Source organism: Geotrypetes seraphini, chromosome 3 (genome assembly GCF_902459505.1).
Source record: "Geotrypetes seraphini chromosome 3, aGeoSer1.1, whole genome shotgun sequence".
Lineage (NCBI taxonomy): Eukaryota > Metazoa > Chordata > Amphibia > Gymnophiona > Dermophiidae > Geotrypetes > Geotrypetes seraphini.
Genome location: NC_047086.1, coordinates 398,865,353 through 398,884,149, shown reverse-complemented (window position 1 = coordinate 398,884,149; position 18,797 = coordinate 398,865,353). Strand labels below are relative to the sequence as shown.

The 18,797-nt window shown below is 48.5% G+C and overlaps 1 protein-coding gene across 1 annotated transcript in view; it reads left to right on the top strand.

Annotated features, from left to right (window-relative positions):
- DNAH8 (dynein axonemal heavy chain 8) overlaps nucleotides 1–18,797 on the top strand; it is a 1,666,792-nt gene that overhangs the window by 969,319 nt on the left and 678,676 nt on the right. The window contains 1 exon segment of the mRNA XM_033937418.1: nucleotides 11,689–11,766. Coding sequence (XP_033793309.1) covers nucleotides 11,689–11,766 — 78 coding nt within the window.

Below are 18,797 nucleotides of genomic sequence, written 5' to 3'. Positions count from 1 at the left end.
TGGGGAGGGGTGGGGGAGGGTGGGAGGGGGGTGTGGGGGGATAGGGAAGGCTGTTGGGGGTGTATGCATGGGGTTTTGTATGTTGGTGTGCTGGTGTTAGGATTGTGGTTTGGATGGCACGGGAGGGAGGCCTCGGGGGTGTGCAGACTTATGTGGTATCTGTTGTCTGGCTGCTGGGTCCAGCTGGGAGACCCAGGAGCGGCTTTTTCTATCTTTTCTCTGCTCGGCTCCAGCTCACCTAGATTTGACCCTGGCTGACCTTAAGATACTCACATTCAATGTGGATGGTATAAAGTCTCCCATTAAGCGATCGCGAGTGCTGTCCTGCCTCCGCAAGTTGGGCGCGGATATAGCATTCCTACAGGAAACGCATCTCTCTCGGCTGGAACACACCAAATTACGCAGGGGATGGGTGGGGGAGGTGTTCTCCTCGGCCTTTACAGGCCGTCAGGGGGGGGTGGCCATTCTCCTTCACAAACACCTTCCTTTTCACCTTCACAAGCAAATTCAGGACCCGGAGGGCCGTTTCGTTCTGGTACTGGGAGAGCTCTGGGGTCTTAAGTTACTGTTGTGCAACCTGTATGCACCCAATGTCTACTGTCATAAGTTCTTTTCCACTGTATTGGCCCATATTTCACAGCACCAATTTAGTTGTGGGCGGGGATCTCAATATCACTGCAAATCCTGGTGTGGATTGTAAGCCGCCTCGGGCACGGACCCGGGACCATGATACACGGGGGGTAGGATTTCTCACTCAACACTTAGAGCTGGTTGATGTTTGGCGTACTTTACACCCTTATGACACCGACTTCACTTTTTACTCACATGCCCACAAGGTGTATGCCAGACTGGATTACCTCCTCCTTGATAAACGCCTTTTCTCTAGGGCCACTCACTCTGAAATTTATGAGAGTACACTATCTGACCACGAACCAGTGGGACTCCGTTTAAGCGTGGCGCCGGCGGGAAGGACCTCCTCTTGGCGGTTGCCCTCTTCTTTGTACCAGGATCCGGAGTTCCGCATTTTCTTGAGGGCGCGTTGGTTAGATTACCAATTTACAAACGACACGACGGATGTGGGCCCCGTTACATTCTGGTATGCTTCAAAAGCAGTACTCCGTGGGCACATTATCGCTTATATCGCTGGCAAATGTAAACAGCAGGAGGGGGAGCTCTTGAGACTATCTACTCGGTTGCACGCCCTCCGCCAATCCCATATCACCACATTATCGGATCGGGAGGAGATGCGGGTGGTGCGGGGTCAGCTGGAGGAACTCCTCAATAAGCGAACGGAGACCTCCTTGTACTATCAAAGATACCAGCTTTATAGGTGGGGAAGTAAAACGGGGAAACTCCTGTCCAATTTGATCCGCCCGCACAAAAAGAGACAGGTCATCACTTCTATTAAGGACTCTGGGGGGGTTCGTCACGAGGGGGAGAGTCACATTGCCTCCCAATTTGTTCACTACTATCAGGCCCTTTATGGCCGCCGTTCTTTGGATGCCGCCGCTATGTCACAGTTCTTCGCCGACTTGAAATTACCCCAGTTGTCGGCGAGCCAAGCCGCGTCTCTCAATGAGCCTATTACGGCGGAGGAGATCTCTACTACGATCGGCTCGCTCACTTTGGCTAAGGCTCCGGGACCGGATGGCCTGGGCCCGGAATTCTACCGGATTCTGGGGGACCTGGTGGCTCCTCCGCTCAGTAGGATGTGTAATGCGGTGGCGGGAGGGGACGACCCCTTTTCGGACAACATGGCCCATATCGTATTGTTGCCCAAGCCGGGGAAGGACCCTGACCTGGTGAGTTCTTTTCGCCCGATCTCTCTCCTGGACCAGGATATCAAGGTGTTGGCTATGACGCTGGCGCGGCGGCTTAATTGTTACCTACCGCACCTGATCCACCCGGATCAAGTGGGTTTCGTACCGGGTCGGTATGCCTCCATGAATCTGTTGAAAGTGTTAGGGGCCATTCACGAGCATAGGGGTAGGGGAGGGCAATCGGCAGTGGCAGGATTAGACATGGAGAAAGCGTTTGATAGTGTCTCCTGGGAATACTTATTTCAGATATTGGAGGGCTTCGGCTTTACAGGGAGTTTTTTGGATTGGATTAAAGCTTTATACACTAAACCTCGGGCCCGTATACTTATCAATGGGAGTTTGACGGAGGCGTTTGAATTGCAGCGGGGAACAAGGCAAGGGTGCCCGTTATCTCCTTTGTTGTTTTTGTTAGCCATAGAACCCCTAGCTATCAAAATACGTCAGGCTCCGGCGGTTCGCGGCATCCTAGTGGGGGGACAGGAGTGCAGAATAAGCATGTTTGCGGATGACATTTTACTATATCTGGATCGGGCTCCCATACACCTGGAGGCGGCATTGACTATTGTTCGGGAATTTGGGGCCCTATCTGGCTTGATGGTTAATTGTAGTAAATCCGAACTCTTGCTGCTGGCCGGTGGCCCCGTGGAACCGTGGCATGCCTTACTACCCATCCCGCCGTCGCTTCATCCGGTCCGTTATCTGGGTATTTATCTCAGCACCAACCCGGCCACGTTTTACTCTATGAATGTTCTTCGTCATCTAGACGCCATTGGGAAACTGTGCCTTCAGTGGCAGGATCTCCCTTTAGGTTTGCTGGGTCGAGTGGCATTGGTGAAGATGGTCATGCTCCCCAAACTGCTTTACCCGCTCCAGACCGTGCCGATCTGGCTTCGCCGCTCTGATGTCCTCCGCTTTCACTCTTTGATTTCTCGGTTTCTTTGGCGCTCTAAGGCTCCTCGTGTTGCTCTGACAAAGCTAATGTTGGCTAGAGGAAGGGGAGGGCTGAGTGTCCCTGACTTACGCCTGTACAATGTAGCGGCCCTACTGCGGTGGATTCACGAGGGACACACCGGTGTAGCGCGTTACTTCCCGCGGGGCTGGGTTGACTCTTGGAGCCTACCTTTTCAGTTCTTCAACCTGCTTCATTTTCAACCGGATCATATGGCCCGCTCGGGGGGTCGCTCAGCCTTGTTGATTCCATTTAGGAGGGCCTGGCAGTGGTGGCGGCGTAGGCAGGATCTGCCGGTTGCGGTTTCGCCCTTTCTATTCCTTGAGGGTAATGCGTGTTTTCTCCCCGGTTGGGGACGGACGATATTCAGGGCTTGGGTACGCAGTGGATGCCGCACCATTTCCGATGTTATGGCTGTTTCGGGTGGCACTTTCCCCTCGTTTCACCAGATCCAGACGAAGTGGGATTTCCCCTCCTGGTACTTGTTTTCTTTTCTTCAACTCCGTCACTATTGGGAGGCCACCCGGCGGACTCATGCGCGGGGCTGGGACGCGGGGCCACTAGATCGGATCTTCGAAGCGACCCCGCCGGCGTTCAACCGGCTGTCTCACTGGTATAGTGTTCTCCGTCTCTCTGCCCAGGTTCCTGGGATGAGTGCCCTACGGGAGAGGTGGGAGGGGGACCTGGGTTTTAGTATTTCCGAGCCCCAGTTTTTGGATTGCTTCCAGTCTCTTTATCTCTTCTCTAAATCAGCAGACTACCAGGAACTGCAGTTTAAAATCTTGCACAGAGTCTATATTACTAAACAACGGGGGGCTCAGATAGGACTTTGGGAAAGCGACTCCTGTAGTAAATGTAAAACACAGCCTGGCACGTACCTTCACTCTTTTCTTGAATGCACAAAACTCACTCTCTGGACGGGGCTGCTGGGCCTTCTTGACGCGGTTACTCACAGCAATATTGAGTGGGACTATGGCACTCTTCTTCTGGGCTTACAGGGGCCACTACGAGACCAGGGTTTCTCACTTCCGCAACGACGATTCCTTTACAATGCCATTCTAGTGGGGAAGAAGATGATACTGACCTACTGGGTATCCGAGGACACACCTCCCCAGGCCCAATGGCGGATCAAGCTGAGAGAGATGGCGCAATTTGAGATCCGCGCCTACAGTAAATCTAGTAAGTTAGAGCTGAGACACTATGTCGCTCTGTGGGAGCACTTGCTGGAGCTTCTTTCACCTTGATCTCTTCTAATTGAGGGCTTTATTTGGCCATCCTACTTGTCTGGACTTCTTCTATTCCTGCTGTTGCCTTCTTCACGGTTCACTTCGTGTTTGCACTCTCTCCGGGGCGGGGGGGGGGGGGGTTGGGTTTGGGTGTGGGGGGGTAGGTGTGTCTGAAAGTACAGTTTGTGTGGTGAATGGGTGTCTTGTGAGTGCCTGTTGTGGGGACTGGTGTGCTTGCTGACCGGTTTGGGTGTTGATGCCTGTGGGGAATATTCACAAAAATTTTATGGCTGAGGGTCTAGACGGGGTTTTTTATCGTTGTGGGTTCTGGGAAGGGGTTTGTGTGTTCTTAGTTCTGGCCTCTTTCTGCGCTTTGCCTTGCGTTTGTTGGCGGTGTTCAGTACGAGAGGCTGGTTCATGCTTGTTGTTGCTGTTCCTCTTCTCTTCTGTGATAATGTGACATTGTGTATGTTCATGCTCAGATTGTGGTCGCTTGTCCGGACCTTTTGCCATACTCAATAAAAATATTTTGAAAAAAAAAAAAAATAAAAAATAAACTGAAGAGAGGGGGAAAGCCGACAGCAGATCTGATGTTGACGCTTCGGACAACAGCATCCAGAACAGATGCTGAACGGGCTGACTGCAGGGAGGAAACAGAGGGACCGGAAGATCTACAGATCAGACAGCGAGGGAATCATCAGGTAAAGGGAGCTTGCTGGGAGAAGACTAAGGGGCATGGGGACACAGGGGGACTGGGTGGCACAAGGGCGAAAGCTGAGGGTAATATAGAAGCACCACAAGGCAAGGGGGATCAAACAGAGGCTCAAGGGATGACAGCCCAGGAGGGGGCCGGTAGGGCTAAAAATCCCAGAGGAAAAGCGGGAAAGTGGCGTGGCAGGAATGTGGGGAAGCTGAAAGCTAAGAGGGTAAAGGCTGAGGGTAAAACAGAAACACAGAGAGCGGGAAAACTGCCAGAAATCCAAGGGCAAGTGGACCAGGTAAATGCAGAAGTGGAAGAAAAAACGACGGGACCTGCGGTGCTTATACGCAAATGCAAGAAGCCTCACGGCCAAGATGGGTGAACTAGAAGTCGTCGCCAAGGGGGAGGACCTGGATATAATTGGAATTGTAGAAACCTGGTGGACAGAGGAAAATCAATGGAATATAGCGCTGCCAGGGTACAAGCTCTATAGGAGGGACAGGACCCACAAAAAGGGGGGAGGCATAGCACTATATATAAAGGAATCTATCCACTCGGTCGGAATGGATATGGCAACGAAGGCAGAGGGGCTGGAATCGCTGTGGGTCAAATTACCGGGAAACAAGGGTGTGAGCATTAAACTGGGGCTGTACTATCGACCACCTGGTACGCCAGAGGGAGTCGGACACGACTTGGAAGCGGAATTGAGCAGGAGTGCAGGACTGGAAGTGTAACAGTGATGGGGGACTTCAACTACCCAGGGATAGACTGGAGTACGGGTCACTCCAACTGCACTAGGGAGACAGAATTTGTAGAAGCTGTGAAGGACTGCTTCATGGAGCAACTAGTCAAAGAACCGACGCGAGGGGGTGTTACTCTTGACCTCATCCTAAACGGATTAGGGGGGCCTGCAAGAGGGGTAGAAGTGGGAGGACCACTAGGCAACAGTGATCATAACACGATCAGATTCACATTAGAAAGAGGGACACCCATAGTTAGGAGGACTGCAACAACTGCGTTGAACTTCAAGAAAGGGAACTACGCTGCTATGAGGGAAATGGTGGGGAGGAAGCTCAGAAAATCTTTAGGATGGAGACTGTGGGAAGCGCCTGGACCCTATTTAGGGACACCCTGCAGGAAGCACAGAGAATGTACGTCCCCAATTTCAGGAAAGGCTGCAAGAACAAGCGATCAAAGGACCCGGTTTGGATGTCAATAGAAGTAAAGAGGGTGATAAAGGACAAAAAAGTATCTTTCCGGAGATGGAAAGAGGACCCAACAGAGGAAAATCGCCAGGCGCACAGGAAATGCCAAAAGGAATGCCACCGGGAGGTTAGAAAAGCAAAAGAGAAATACGAAGAGGGGCTGGCCAAGGAGGCGAAAAACTTCAAGGCATTCTTCAGTTACGTTAAAGGGAAGCGACCAGTGAGAGAGGAGGTAGGGCCGTTGGACGATGGGGACAGGAAGGGAGTGATTAAGGAGGATAAAGAGGTAGCTGAGAGGTTGAACACGTTCTTCTCGTCGGTTTTCACGAGAGAAGACACATCTAATATACCGGACTCAGAGGAGCTCATGAGTGGGGAACAGGCTGAAAAATTAGAGCACATAGAGGTAAGTAGGGAGGATGTCCTCAAACAGATAGACAGGTTAAAATGCGGCAAATCACCGGGCCCGGATGGGATCCACCCAAGGGTGCTGAAAGAACTAAGACAGGAAATAGCGGGCACAATCCAACATGTTTGCAACCTATCCTTGAAAACTGGTGAGGTGCCAGAGGACTGGAAATTGGCAAATGTCACACCGATCTTCAAGAAGGGATCAAGGGGTGACCCCGGGAACTACAGGCCGGTGAGCCTGACTTCAATAATAGGGAAGATGGTGGAAGCTATGATCAAGGACGGCATTTGTGAGCACATCGAGAGGAATGGCCTACTGAGAACAAGCCAGCACGGATTCTGTAAGGGAAGGTCGTGCCTAACGAACCTTCTGTACTTCTTTGAGGGAATAAGCAGTCGAATGGACAATGGGGAGCCCATAGACATCATTTACCTCAACTTTCAAAAGGCTTTCGACAAGGTGCCACATGAAAGGCTACTTAAGAAGCTGTGGAGCCACGGGGTGGGAGGGGATGTGCACAGATGGATCAAGCACTGGCTGTCGGGTAGACTGCAGAGGGTTGGAGTAAAGGGCCAATATTCTGACTGGCGGGGAGTCACGAGCGGTGTGCCACAGGGAACGGTGCTGGGGCCTTTACTCTTTAACATATTCATCAATGACCTGGAAAAGGAGGCAAAGTGTGAGGTTATAAAATTCGCAGACGATACCAAAATGTGCGGCAGAGTTAGGACCAGGGAGGAGTGTGAGGACCTACAAAGGGACCTGGACAAGCTGGAAGACTGGGCAAACAAATGGCAAATGTGCTTCAACGTGGACAAATGCAAGGTCATGCATATAGGGAAAAAGAACCCGTTGTTCAACTACAAATTGGGGGGGTATTGTTGGGAGACAGCAGACTCAAGAGAGACTTGGGTGTGCTGGTGGATGCATCACTGAAGCCATCTGCACAGTGCGCAGCAGCCTCGAAAAAAGCCAACAGGATGCTGGGCATCATAAAGAAGGGCATAACAACCAGAACACGGGAAGTCATCATGCCATTGTATCGAGCGATGGTACGTCCGCATCTGGAATACTGCGTTCAGTATTGGTCACCGCACCTCAAGAAGGACATGGCGGTACTTGAGAGAGTCCAAAGGAGAGCAACAAAAATGGTAAAAGGGCTGGAACACTGCTCGTACGCCGAGAGGCTGGATAGGCTGGGGCTCTTCTCTCTGGAGAAAAGGAGACTCAGGGGAGATATGATAGAGACCTTCAAGATCATGAGGGGCATAGAGAGGGTGGATAGGGACAGATTCTTCAGACTGAAGGAGACAGCAAATACGAGGAGGCATTCTGAGAAACTGAAGGGAGACAGGTTCAAAACAAATGCAAGGAAGTTCTTTTTCACCCAAAGGGTAGTGGACACTTGGAATGCGCTACCGGAGGAAGTGATCAGGCAGAGTACGGTACAGGGATTCAAGCAGGGATTGGATGGATTCCTGAGGGATAGAGGGATCGTGGGGTACTGAGTAAACCAACCTGGTCGTGCATGTGCAAGACCGGAGGGCTAGGACTTCGATAGGAGGGCAGAACTTAAATGGGAAACCAAGGTGGCAGGGGAGCCCCTTCTAATGATTCAGACAGGCCTTGACCTGTTTTTGGCCACCGCGGGAGCGGACTGCTGGGCAGGATGGACCTGTGGTCTGACCCGGCAGAGGCACTGCTTATGTTCTTATGTTCTTATGAGTGAAGTTGTTAGACCTTGGAGATTAGGGAGGTCAGTAGGGATTCGGTGCTGAAATTGGGGCGAAAGCCGTATTGGTAGGGCAAGAGGATGGAGAATTTCTCTAGGTAGGAAGAGAGTTGAGTCGATATGATTGACTCAAGCATCTTGGTTAGGAGAGGGATATTTGCTATTGGGCGATAGCTGGATGTAGTGGAAAGGTCGAGGTCAGGTTTTTTCAATAGAGGGGTTAAGGCGATATGGCCCATTTCTGGGGAGAAAAGGCCCGAATGTAGAGCGGAGTTTAGGAGTTTGGTAATGGAAGAGATGGCTTGAGTGGGTATTTCCTCGTAGAGGTAGGAGGGGAAAAGGTCTAAAGAACAATTGCAGGATTTCATTTTGAGACAGAGTTTGAGGATGGTGGAATCGGATACTTGGTCGAAGGTAGCCCAGAGTCTATCGGCTGGGATAGCACTGGAGGCCGGTAGAGTAGGGTTGGGGTCAGTGAGCACCAGGGAGTTGTAGGAGACTGCAGGTGGGAAGGAGCATCGTAAGGTAGTGACCTTATCATTGAAGAAATTTGCTAGAACATCGGCTGAGGGAGAGGAGGGGAAAGAGGTGGAGTCTTTTTTGGAGGTTAGAGAGCGCCAGATTTTGAAAAGTGTACTACTCTGGTTATTGGATCTGGAGATTTTCTCGCCATAGAAGTTCTTTCTTGCTTTTTTTAATGTAGAATTATAGTGCTTAATGTTGGCTCTCCAGGATTGTTTATCTGTAGGGGAGTTAGATTTTTTCCATTTGCGCTCCAGGGCTCGACATTTCTGCTTTAGTTCTCTATGGTAAGGGAGGTACCAGGGGGCTTTTTGCGGATAAGAGATGGATTTGGTGAAAAGGGGGGCGAGGGAGTGGTAGGTGGATTCGGAGAGGGCGGTCCAGTTTTGCCAGTTGGATTCAGGGTCTGCAGGCTTAGGAGCGGAAGAGAGTTGTTTGAGAAATTTTATCCAGAATAGGTCGCATGAAATTTTTTTGCGAAAGGTGATGGAATTAGAGGAGAGGGGAGGGGCCCCGAGATGTGACATGAAAATGGGGATGGAGAAGGTCCCAACGAAGTGGTCAGACCAGGGGACCTGTTCCCAGCGGGTGTCACCGGCTGAGGTTTTGTAGGCGGTAAGATCAAGGAAAGTAATAAGGTCTAGAGTGTGACCCTTTTTATGGGATGGGGATGATGAAGGGGGTGAAAAACCGAGAGAGGCGAGGAAGCTCTTCAGTTCGATCGTATCCTTGTTGGTATTGTCGTCAAGGTGAAGATTGATGTCCCCGATGATCAAGAGCCTTTGAAATTTGAGGAAGGCATTTGATATGGTTTCGAGAACGAGATCAGAGGATTTGTTCCAAGGGGTAGGTGGGCGATAAAGAAGTAGGTTACCCAGTGGGTGAGGTTGGAGTTCGTCGTTGACCAAGGCCAACATGTATTCTAGAGAGGAGAGGCAGCTCTTTTCGATGAGCTGGACATCGAAGAAAGATTTGTAAATTAGTGCCAGACCGCCTCCTATTCAGTTAGTTCTGGGAGAAAACAGGCCTTGATAGCCGTGGGAGCAGAGTTCATTTTGTGTAAATGTGTCATCTTCCGCGATCCAGAATTCCGTGATACATAGGAATCCCGGGTCAGAATCCTCAAGAAGGTCCTTCAGGATTTGAGTCTTATTGCAAGCGGATCTGGCATTGCAATAGAGTGTTGGGACTGGGGTAAGCGAGTCGGAGGCAAGGTTGGGGAGGTTGGTGGGGGGAACGGGTTTTAAGGATGTGTGGTTAACTCTTCGAGGATTTTTTTTGGAGGGATGGTTTCTGGAGTGAAGTAACGTGGGGATTCTGAGGCCAGGACAGAAGTTGAAGTCAGTTGAGGGGTCGGGAAGGTTAGGGGAAGGAGGTTTCAGGCAAGGGGTGGTGTAGGGAGAAGAGCAGAGCAGGAGGAGAAGGAGCCAAAAAGGCGGCTTCATGGTGGTTTTTTTTTGTTTTTTTTTGGTGGGAAGAGCTTTGTCGGGGGGAGTGCTAGGCAATATGTATCAGGAGAGGAGGAGGGTTGGAATGGAGCCCGATCCTTAGCGGAGGGTGAGCTATACTATCTGAACTGGATAAGCGACAGGAGAGAGAGCTGGGTGATTTGCTAAGCTATGGGCTGGATGGACAGTGGAAGGAGGGGAAGAGTCAGAGCGATTGGAAAGTTATACTTGGTAGCAGGATAATAATGAGCAGGAATAACAGGTGGTATTTTAAACAACAGTAAATGAGAATCATAATAAAATACATAACAAACCAAATGAACAAAACTAAAAACAATAAAAAAAACTTAGGTTACAAATCTATCAAATAATTGCGTTTTTACTAGTTTTCTAAAAGAGTAGTAATTAGTAAAAGAGTAGGAAGACTTTGAACTTTCAAGCTAAGTGATCTATGAACTTATGAACACAGCTATATTTATATATCATTGTATGGTTTTTTGTGTGGTCTTTTCCAGCTTGGATTGATAGTGCTTGTTATATGTTGTTATCTTTGTCTGGTCTGTTTGTAGTGTTTGTATGGTGTTCTGTGTATGCTATTCTATGAAAATTTTGTGATATTTTGCAAATTTTAAATTAATAAATATGTACAATATTTCTAACTTTGTAATTTGAGTACATTGCTCTGATATTATAGTATTTTTCAGTGGTATATACTCTTTAGGGATTTCTTTTTTTTATCTTTGAGATTTACTTTTGAATCCCGTTGTTCATTGGTTGCAGCTCTCTGCTTTATTTTTTGTTTAAAACAGATAAAGACAGATTTGAACAGGACTCTAGCCTCCATTGGTAACCTATTGTGTTTTCCCTTTATGTCTACTTTTCTTATAAATATTGTAATTCTCCCCTCCTTCCTTTTGTTCTTAGTGTAAATTTATTTACGTCATGTTAAGTTAATTGTTGTTCGTTTCCCCCATTTTATTATTGTAAAACTCTTAGAATTTGATAAGCGTTAAATCAAATTTTTAATAAACTTGTGACCCCCTCTGCTATCTCACTCTCGTATTCTCTTCCCCCCTTCAACATGTGCCCTTTTTTCTTTATCCCTTCCTTCCATCCAGCATGTACCCTCTTTCTCTATCCCCTTCTATCCAGTGTCTTTCCCTCTTTCTCCCATCCAGTGTCTGCCCCCTTTCTTTCCTCACTTCCATTCAGCATCTGTTCCCCTTTCTCTCTCCTTTCTGCACATCTGCCCTTTTCTTTCTTTCTCTCCCAATTCCATCCAGCATCCTGCCCCCCTTCTCTCTCTCTTTCTTGTCCTCTTCCCCTCCCCTCCCCTCTCAACTGCTTCTACTGCTGCTTTCCTGAAGCATCAGCAATGGCAGTAGACTTAAATGCAGCCATTGTGGGACTTTCGTGCACCTTTCTACAGTTGCTGGCTCTGCTCCAGAACAAAGAAGTGACATCAGGTTGGATGGACTGGTAGCCATGGAGAGGTGCACAAAGATCCAATGGCAGACTGCCCCCACTCCCTCCTTGCTACAGCACTGGAAGTGAGCATGTCCTGACCTAGACATCTCAATTCCAAAATCTACATTCTAGATAAAATGGGGCTTTTTGTGATTTTTATGTATAAATATTCATACTTCATCATATATTTTGTTTTGATCTTTTAAGGATGGGCCCATGGTTCCAGGAATACCACCTCAAGAAGCTAGCACTAGACTACAGATATTTCAGGCAAGTAAATAATTTGTTTTAGAAAATTCATATACCATATATACTCGAATATAAACCAAGATTTTTGGGCCCAAAAAGTCCACAAAATAGGGTCTCTTTTTATATTCGGGTCAGTGCTAACCCGCCACCCCTCCTGAACCAATTGCAGGACTTTGCCGGGCCTGCCTTAAATCCTGGTGGCCCAGTGATGGGGGGGGGGGGGACAGGAGCGATTCCTCCTGTCTCTTACCCCAGCCAAGTTTAACAATTTTTATCTCTCTCCTGCCACTCCCCCCCCCCCCCACACACACACATACCTTTTAAATTCCTGATGGTACAGTGGTGGACCAGGGCAGGAGAGATCCCTTCCATCTCCTGCCCTGGCCGACTGTAAACAACTTTTATCTTCCTCCCGTCCCGTCCGAGTACCTGTTAAGTCCCTGGTGGTCCAGTGGTGAACCGCGGCAGGAGCAACCTTCCTTCGCTTCTGCCCGTGCAGAGCCGCTAGCTGATTGGCTGCCGCAAGTTCTCATTCTTGTTCCACTTTGTCTGGTCCTGGCACCCTTTCTTTGCTTTTCCCAACATGGGCCGTTGACGTCATCCCATAGTGCCATTTTATTTATGGTCCTGCGGTGTCTTTCACTTTTTCTTCCTGCGTTTGTTAGTGTTCCGACTTTGCTCACATGCCTTTCAAGTAAGTACACCCGATTTTTTTTGTTTCGCTTCAGTTACAGCTTTGCCCTTTAAGTCACAGTTAGCAGTTCACTCTGCTTTTTCATCCCAACTAGCTCCCTTCCTTATACAACTTATTATAACTCTTACATTTTTAATTACAAGGCGATTCCATTTATTTCTCTTAGTCGTTTGATTATTTATTAGTTCGGTTCACGACTCAAGTTTTCAAATTAATTTTGGTTTTAAAATCACTTTTAATTTTATATCCTGGATATAAAATTAACTGGAATAAATCAGAGGTCCTTCCCCTAAATGTACATTGTACAAAGGGTTTATTTGATACATTCTCTTTTGTTTGGAAGGAAGAGTCTATTAAATATCTTGGAATTTTGATTACAAAAACAATAGATGAAACAATGAAAATTAATGAAAAATGTTTATTACAAAAAGTGACAGAAATGTGTGAGCAATGGAATCCTTTACATTTATCTTGGTGGGGAAGAGTACAAACCGTTAAAATGATGATTTTGCCTGTAGTTTGCTACCAAATGGGAATGATACCAGTTTTCTTTCAAGAATCTTTTTATACAAAATTAAATAGGATTTTGACAAAATTTATATGGATTGATAAAAAACCAAGAATTGCTCTAGTGTCTTTGCAAAAACCAATTAAGGAGGGAGGGGTAAATTTTCCCAACTTTTATAGGTATCATCAAGCCTATATTTTACGTCATAAGAACATAAGAACATAAGAACATAAGAAGCGCCATCTCCGGATCAGACCTTCGGTCCATCAAGTCCGGCGATCCGCACACGCGGAGGCCCTGCTAGGTATTCACCTGGCTTATTTTATAGCCAACCATATCTTTATATGCCTATCTCAAGGAGATATGCATCTAGTTTGCTTTTGAAACCTAGGACTGTCGATTCCGCAATAATCTCCCCTGGGAGAGTATTCCAGATGTCAACCACTCTCTGTGTGAAGCAGAACTTCCTGACATTAGTCCTGAACTTGCCCCCCCTTAGCTTCATTTCATGTCCTCTTGTCCGTGTCAAATTGGACATTGTAAATAATCTTCTCTGCTCTATTTTGTCAATTCCTTTCAGTATTTTGAAGGTCTCGATCATATCCCCACGCAGTCTCCTTTTCTCAAGGGAGAACAATCCCAGTGTTTTAAGTCGATCCTCATATTCCAGTTTCTCCATACCCTTCACTAGTTTAGTTGCTCGTCTCTGCACCCTCTCCAGCAGTTTTATATCCTTCTTTAGGTAGGGAGACCAATGTTGGACGCAGTATTCCAAGTGGGGTCTGACCATTGCCCTATAAAGCGGCATTATAACTTTCTCCGATCTACTCGAGATTCCTTTCTTTATCATGCCCAACATTCTATTTGCCTTATTTGCCGCTGCCACGCATTGTGCCGACGGCTTCAGGGTCCTATCTATCAGTACACCCAGATCTCTTTCTTGTTCACTTTTCCCCAGAGTTGCACCTGACATTCTGTACTCGTATTCCTTATTTTTACTGCCTAAATGCATTACCTTGCATTTCTCCACGTTGAACTTCATCTGCCATTTCTCCGCCCATTTTTCTAACCGACACAAATCGCTCTGGAGTTCCTCACTGTCCTCCTGCGATCTGATTGCCCGGCAGAGTTTTGTGTCGTCTGCAAACTTGATGATCTCACTGGATGTTCCGTTTTCCAGGTCATTGATATAAATATTAAAAAGGATCGGCCCAAGTACCGAGCCCTGGGGCACACCACTAGTCACTCTCTCCCAGTCGGAGAACTTCCCATTTATGCCCACTCTCTGCTTTCGGTTTTCCAGCCATTTGCCTATCCATCTTTGTATATCTCCCTCTATGCCATGGCTTTGTAGCTTCCTGAGAAGTCTTTCGTGTGGAACTTTGTCAAATGCTTTCTGGAAGTCCAAGTATATTATGTCCACCGGCTTTCCACTATCAATTTGCTCGTTCACGGTCTCAAAGAATTGGAGTAAATTCGTCAGACACGATTTCCCTTTCCTGAATCCATGTTGACTGGGTTTCATCAAGTCGTGTGTGTCCAAGTGCTGAACTATGCTATCCTTGATCAGTGATTCAATCATCTTGCCGGGGACAGACGTAAGACTCACAGGTCTATAGTTGCCCGGTTCTCCTCTCGATCCTTTTTTGAAAATTGGCGTGACGTTCGCTTTCCTCCAGTCGTCTGGTATCTGACCAGTTCTGATTGACAGGTTTGCAAGTTTTTGCAATAACTCTCCAATTTCAATCTTCAATTCCTTCAAGACTCTCGGGTGAATTTCATCCGGTCCAGGTGATTTGTCACTTTTAAGTTTGTCGATCTGATAGTATATCTGGGCTAAGTCCACTTCAACTGTGGTGAGGCTGTCTTCTATTTCTCCTGCAAACACTTTCTCCGCTTCAGGTATTGTTGAGGTGTCCTCCTTCGTAAAAACGGACGCAAAGAAGGAATTTAGTTTGTCTGCGATTTGTTTATCTTCTTTGATGTACCCTTTTCTTCCCTTGTCGTCCAGGGGTCCCACTGCCTCTTTTGCAGGTTTTTTCCCTTTCACGTATCTAAAGAAGGGCTTGAAGTTTTTGGCCTCCCGGGCTATTTTTTCCTCATAGTCCTGTTTTGCTTCCCTCACCGCCTTGTGACATTTCTTCTGTTCATCTTTATGTTTGTTCCAGGCTTCGGTTGTCTTCGTGCATTTCCATTTTTTGAAAGAGTCCTTCTTTACCTTTATGGCTTCCTTCACCTGTATGGTAAGCCATGCTGGTTCTCTTTTGCCTTTAGTTCTCCGATCTTTGGAAATCCTCGGAATGTAGAGATCTTGTGCTTCTGCAATAGTATTTTTCAATAGGCACCATGCCTGATCTACTGTTTCAAGTTTGTCCACCATCTTCTCGAGTCGTTTTGTTACCATGGCTCTCATGCAATCGTATTTACCCTTTTTAAAGTTTAAGGTGGTGGTTAAGGTTTTGACATGTTTCCCTTTCCCGATGTCAAGTTTAAAGTTGATTACATTGTGATCACTCGTTCCCAGTGGAACCATGACTTCTACTTCTGTTATCGGTCCAGTGAGACCATTTAGGACCAAGTCCAAGGTGGCGTCGCCTCTTGTCGGCTCTTTTACCATTTGCTCCAGGAAGCAATCCCCTAGCACCTCCAGGAACTTGGCCTCCTTGCCGCAGTTGGAGGCTCCTAGTTTCCAGTCTATTCCTGGGAAATTGAAGTCTCCCAATATAACTACATTGCCTGTCTTGCATACTTGTTTGATTTCCTCCATCATTTCTGAGTCAGTGACTTCCGCCTGTCCTGGGGGACGATAGTAAAGGCCAATTTTTATATCTGCGCCATTGCGACCAGGAATTTTGATCCAGAGGGACTCCAGCTTCTCTTTCCTGTCTGTTGTACTCATTCCAACAGAATCTATTTCTTCCTTAACATATAGGGCAATACCTCCACCTTTCTGCCCTTCTCGATCTCTTCTATATAGTTTGTATCCCTGTAGTACTGTGTCCCATTTGTTTTCTTCATTCCACCATGTTTCTGTTATGCCAATGATATCCATGTTCTCATGTCTTGCTATCGTCTCTAGTTCTCCCATTTTGTTTCCTAGACTTCTAGCATTTGTATACATACATCTAAGTTCCCTTCGTGTTACCTTTTTGGACCTTCTACTCTTGGCTGTCCTTACAGTTTCATTTACGGTATCCTTTACTGCTCCTGTGTTATCTCCCATGTTTGCTGTGTGGTCATCCCCTCCTGTGTCTGAGTTGTCCTTTCCTGCTTGTTCTCCTTTGTTGGCTGTGAGGTCGACCTCTCTTGTGTATGAGTAGTGGTCCTTTGTTCCTACGTCGGGGCATCCTGTTGTCCGTGCCATCGACCGGTTGTCGACTGTCGGCTTTCCCCTGTCCTTCAGTTTAAAGCCTTCTCTATTGCTTTCTTCATGTTGCCTGCCAAAACTCTTGCTCCTTCCTTGTTGAGGTGTAGTCCATCCCTTCTGTAGTACTTGCTTTTTCCCCAGAACGCCGTCCAGTTGCGCACGAAGTCGAAGCCTTCGTCTTCGCACCATCGTCTCATCCAGGCGTTGATCACTTGCAATTCCCCTTGTCTCTTTCCATCTGCTCTTGGTACAGGGAGGATTTCAGAGAAGGCCACCTTCACCTCCCTGATCTTCAATTGTCTTCCGAGTGAGCGGAGCTGGCCCTTCATCTCTTCCCTGTCATACTTCCGCCCGCTCACATCATTTGTTCCCACGTGGATAAGCACAGCGGTGTCCACTCCCCGTGCGCCATCTATGATCCTGGAGATCCTGCTGGTCACATCCTTTACTCTTGCTCCAGGCAGACAGGTGACGACTCTGTCCTCTCTTCCTCCTGCGGTGTGGCTGTCCACGTGTCGTATAATGGAGTCGCCTACGATGATCCCCATCTTCTTTATTCGGGAGTTCCTTGGGGGGCGTAGGTCCACGTCCTTGGAGTAGGGCCAGTCATCTTCCTCCAATGATACTCTTGAAATTGTTTCCTGTTTTTTGGGTGGGGGGACATCTTCCTGTGCTCTCACTATTCCTCCTGTTGTGCGGTTGTCTCCTATCTCGTCTTTGTTTTCTTCTGTGTTTGCATGGATGTCTTCTCTCCTCACATGTGTTTCCTGAGTACAGTTTTCCAGCCCTGGGATCTCTACGTGGTGCTGATGGGCTTCCTCTATGAACGTTTCTAGATCCTTGACCTCGTCGTTTGGGCTGTACTCCACTAGAATCTTCCCTTGTGCTCGGATTCTGTCTTCGAGTTCCATCACTGTTCCCTCCAATAGTCTTACCTGACATTTCAAGCTATCCATCTCCATGCATCGATCGCAAATGTATGCCTGGATCCCCGAAGGGAGGTAGTCATACATATTGCAGTCGATGCAGAAGACAGGAAAGCTCATCTTCTGACTTCCTTGGGCTTCCATTTCGTGCTTCACTCGTGGGTTGTCTGAGTGATTTGTTGTGACCTACTGCTGCTCTTTTTCCTACTGATCCTACCTCCCCCTTACCTTCTGACTTCCTGACTGCAAGCTTCCTATTTGAGTGAGTCTGTTTGTGTTACAGTGCCTGTGCCTTTGTGTGCTTGTGTCCCTTGCCTGCTGCTTCCTTGTGTTGCTTGCCTTGTTGTCTCTCTCGTGTGTGCTGTCTCTGCTCTACCTCACCTTGATTGTATGTGCGGGTTGGTTTCTTTTGTGTCTGTCTCTTCCTTACCTTCTGTGGTTGTCGGTTCCTTACCGGTCTGTTCTCCTCTGGTGTTCTTGAGAGTAGCGCTCGTCCCTTGCAAGGCCCTTCGCAAAGGCGCTCTCGCTAAGGCGAGCGCCTTTACCGCACGCCTTCGCCGCGCGCCGAACGGCTGGGCGCCGTTGGCTCCTCCCCTTTTCAAGGGGGAGTCCGGCGCTGCCTGTGACGCTTGGGGGGGGCGGAGCGAACTCTCGCCGCTACCCCGAGCCTACTGTCTTCCTCCTCCTGCTTGCTTCGGTGCCCGGCACCAACGCTGCCTGTCTCCTCTGCTTCCTGCTTCCCTTCTCTCTCTTCGGCACCGCGTGTGCCGCGCTGGCTCCTCCCCTTTTCAAGGGGGAGTCCGGCGCTGCCTGTGACGCTTGGGGGGGGCGGAGCGAACTCTCGCCGCTACCCCGAGCCTACTGTCTTCCTCCTCCTGCTTGCTTCGGTGCCCGGCACCAACGCTGCCTGTCTCCTCTGCTTCCTGCTTCCCTTCTCTCTCTTCGGCACCGCGTGTGCCGCGCTGGCTCCTCCCCTTTTCAAGGGGGAGTCCGGCGCTGCCTGTGACGCTTGGGGGGGGCGGAGCGAACTCTCGCCGCTACCCCGAGCCTACTGTCTTCCTCCTCCTGCTTGCTTCGGTGCCCGGCACCAACGCTGCCTGTCTCCTCTGCTTCCTGCTTCCCTTCTCTCTCTTCGGCACCGCGTGTGCCGCGCTGGCTCCTCCCCTTTTCAAGGGGGAGTCCGGCGCTGCCTGTGACGCTTGGGGGGGGCGGAGCGAACTCTCGCCGCTACCCCGAGCCTACTGTCTTCCTCCTCCTGCTTGCTTCGGTGCCCGGCACCAACGCTGCCTGTCTCCTCTGCTTCCTGCTTCCCTTCTCTCTCTTCGGCACCGCGTGTCATGGTATGTATTGGATCCTCCCAGAGCCCACTGATAATATTCCAGACTGGTTCTGGCTAGAATGGAGGCTTATGTTTCCATTACGTCTTAGTCACGTAATTAGTATCAAAATGCCAAGGTTATACAAAGATCATAAAATATTTATGGATACCTGGAAAACTATAAGATACATAAGTAATCTAACTCAAATTCCAATTAGTAAATCAACTACTCAAACGATATGGCTAAACCCCAA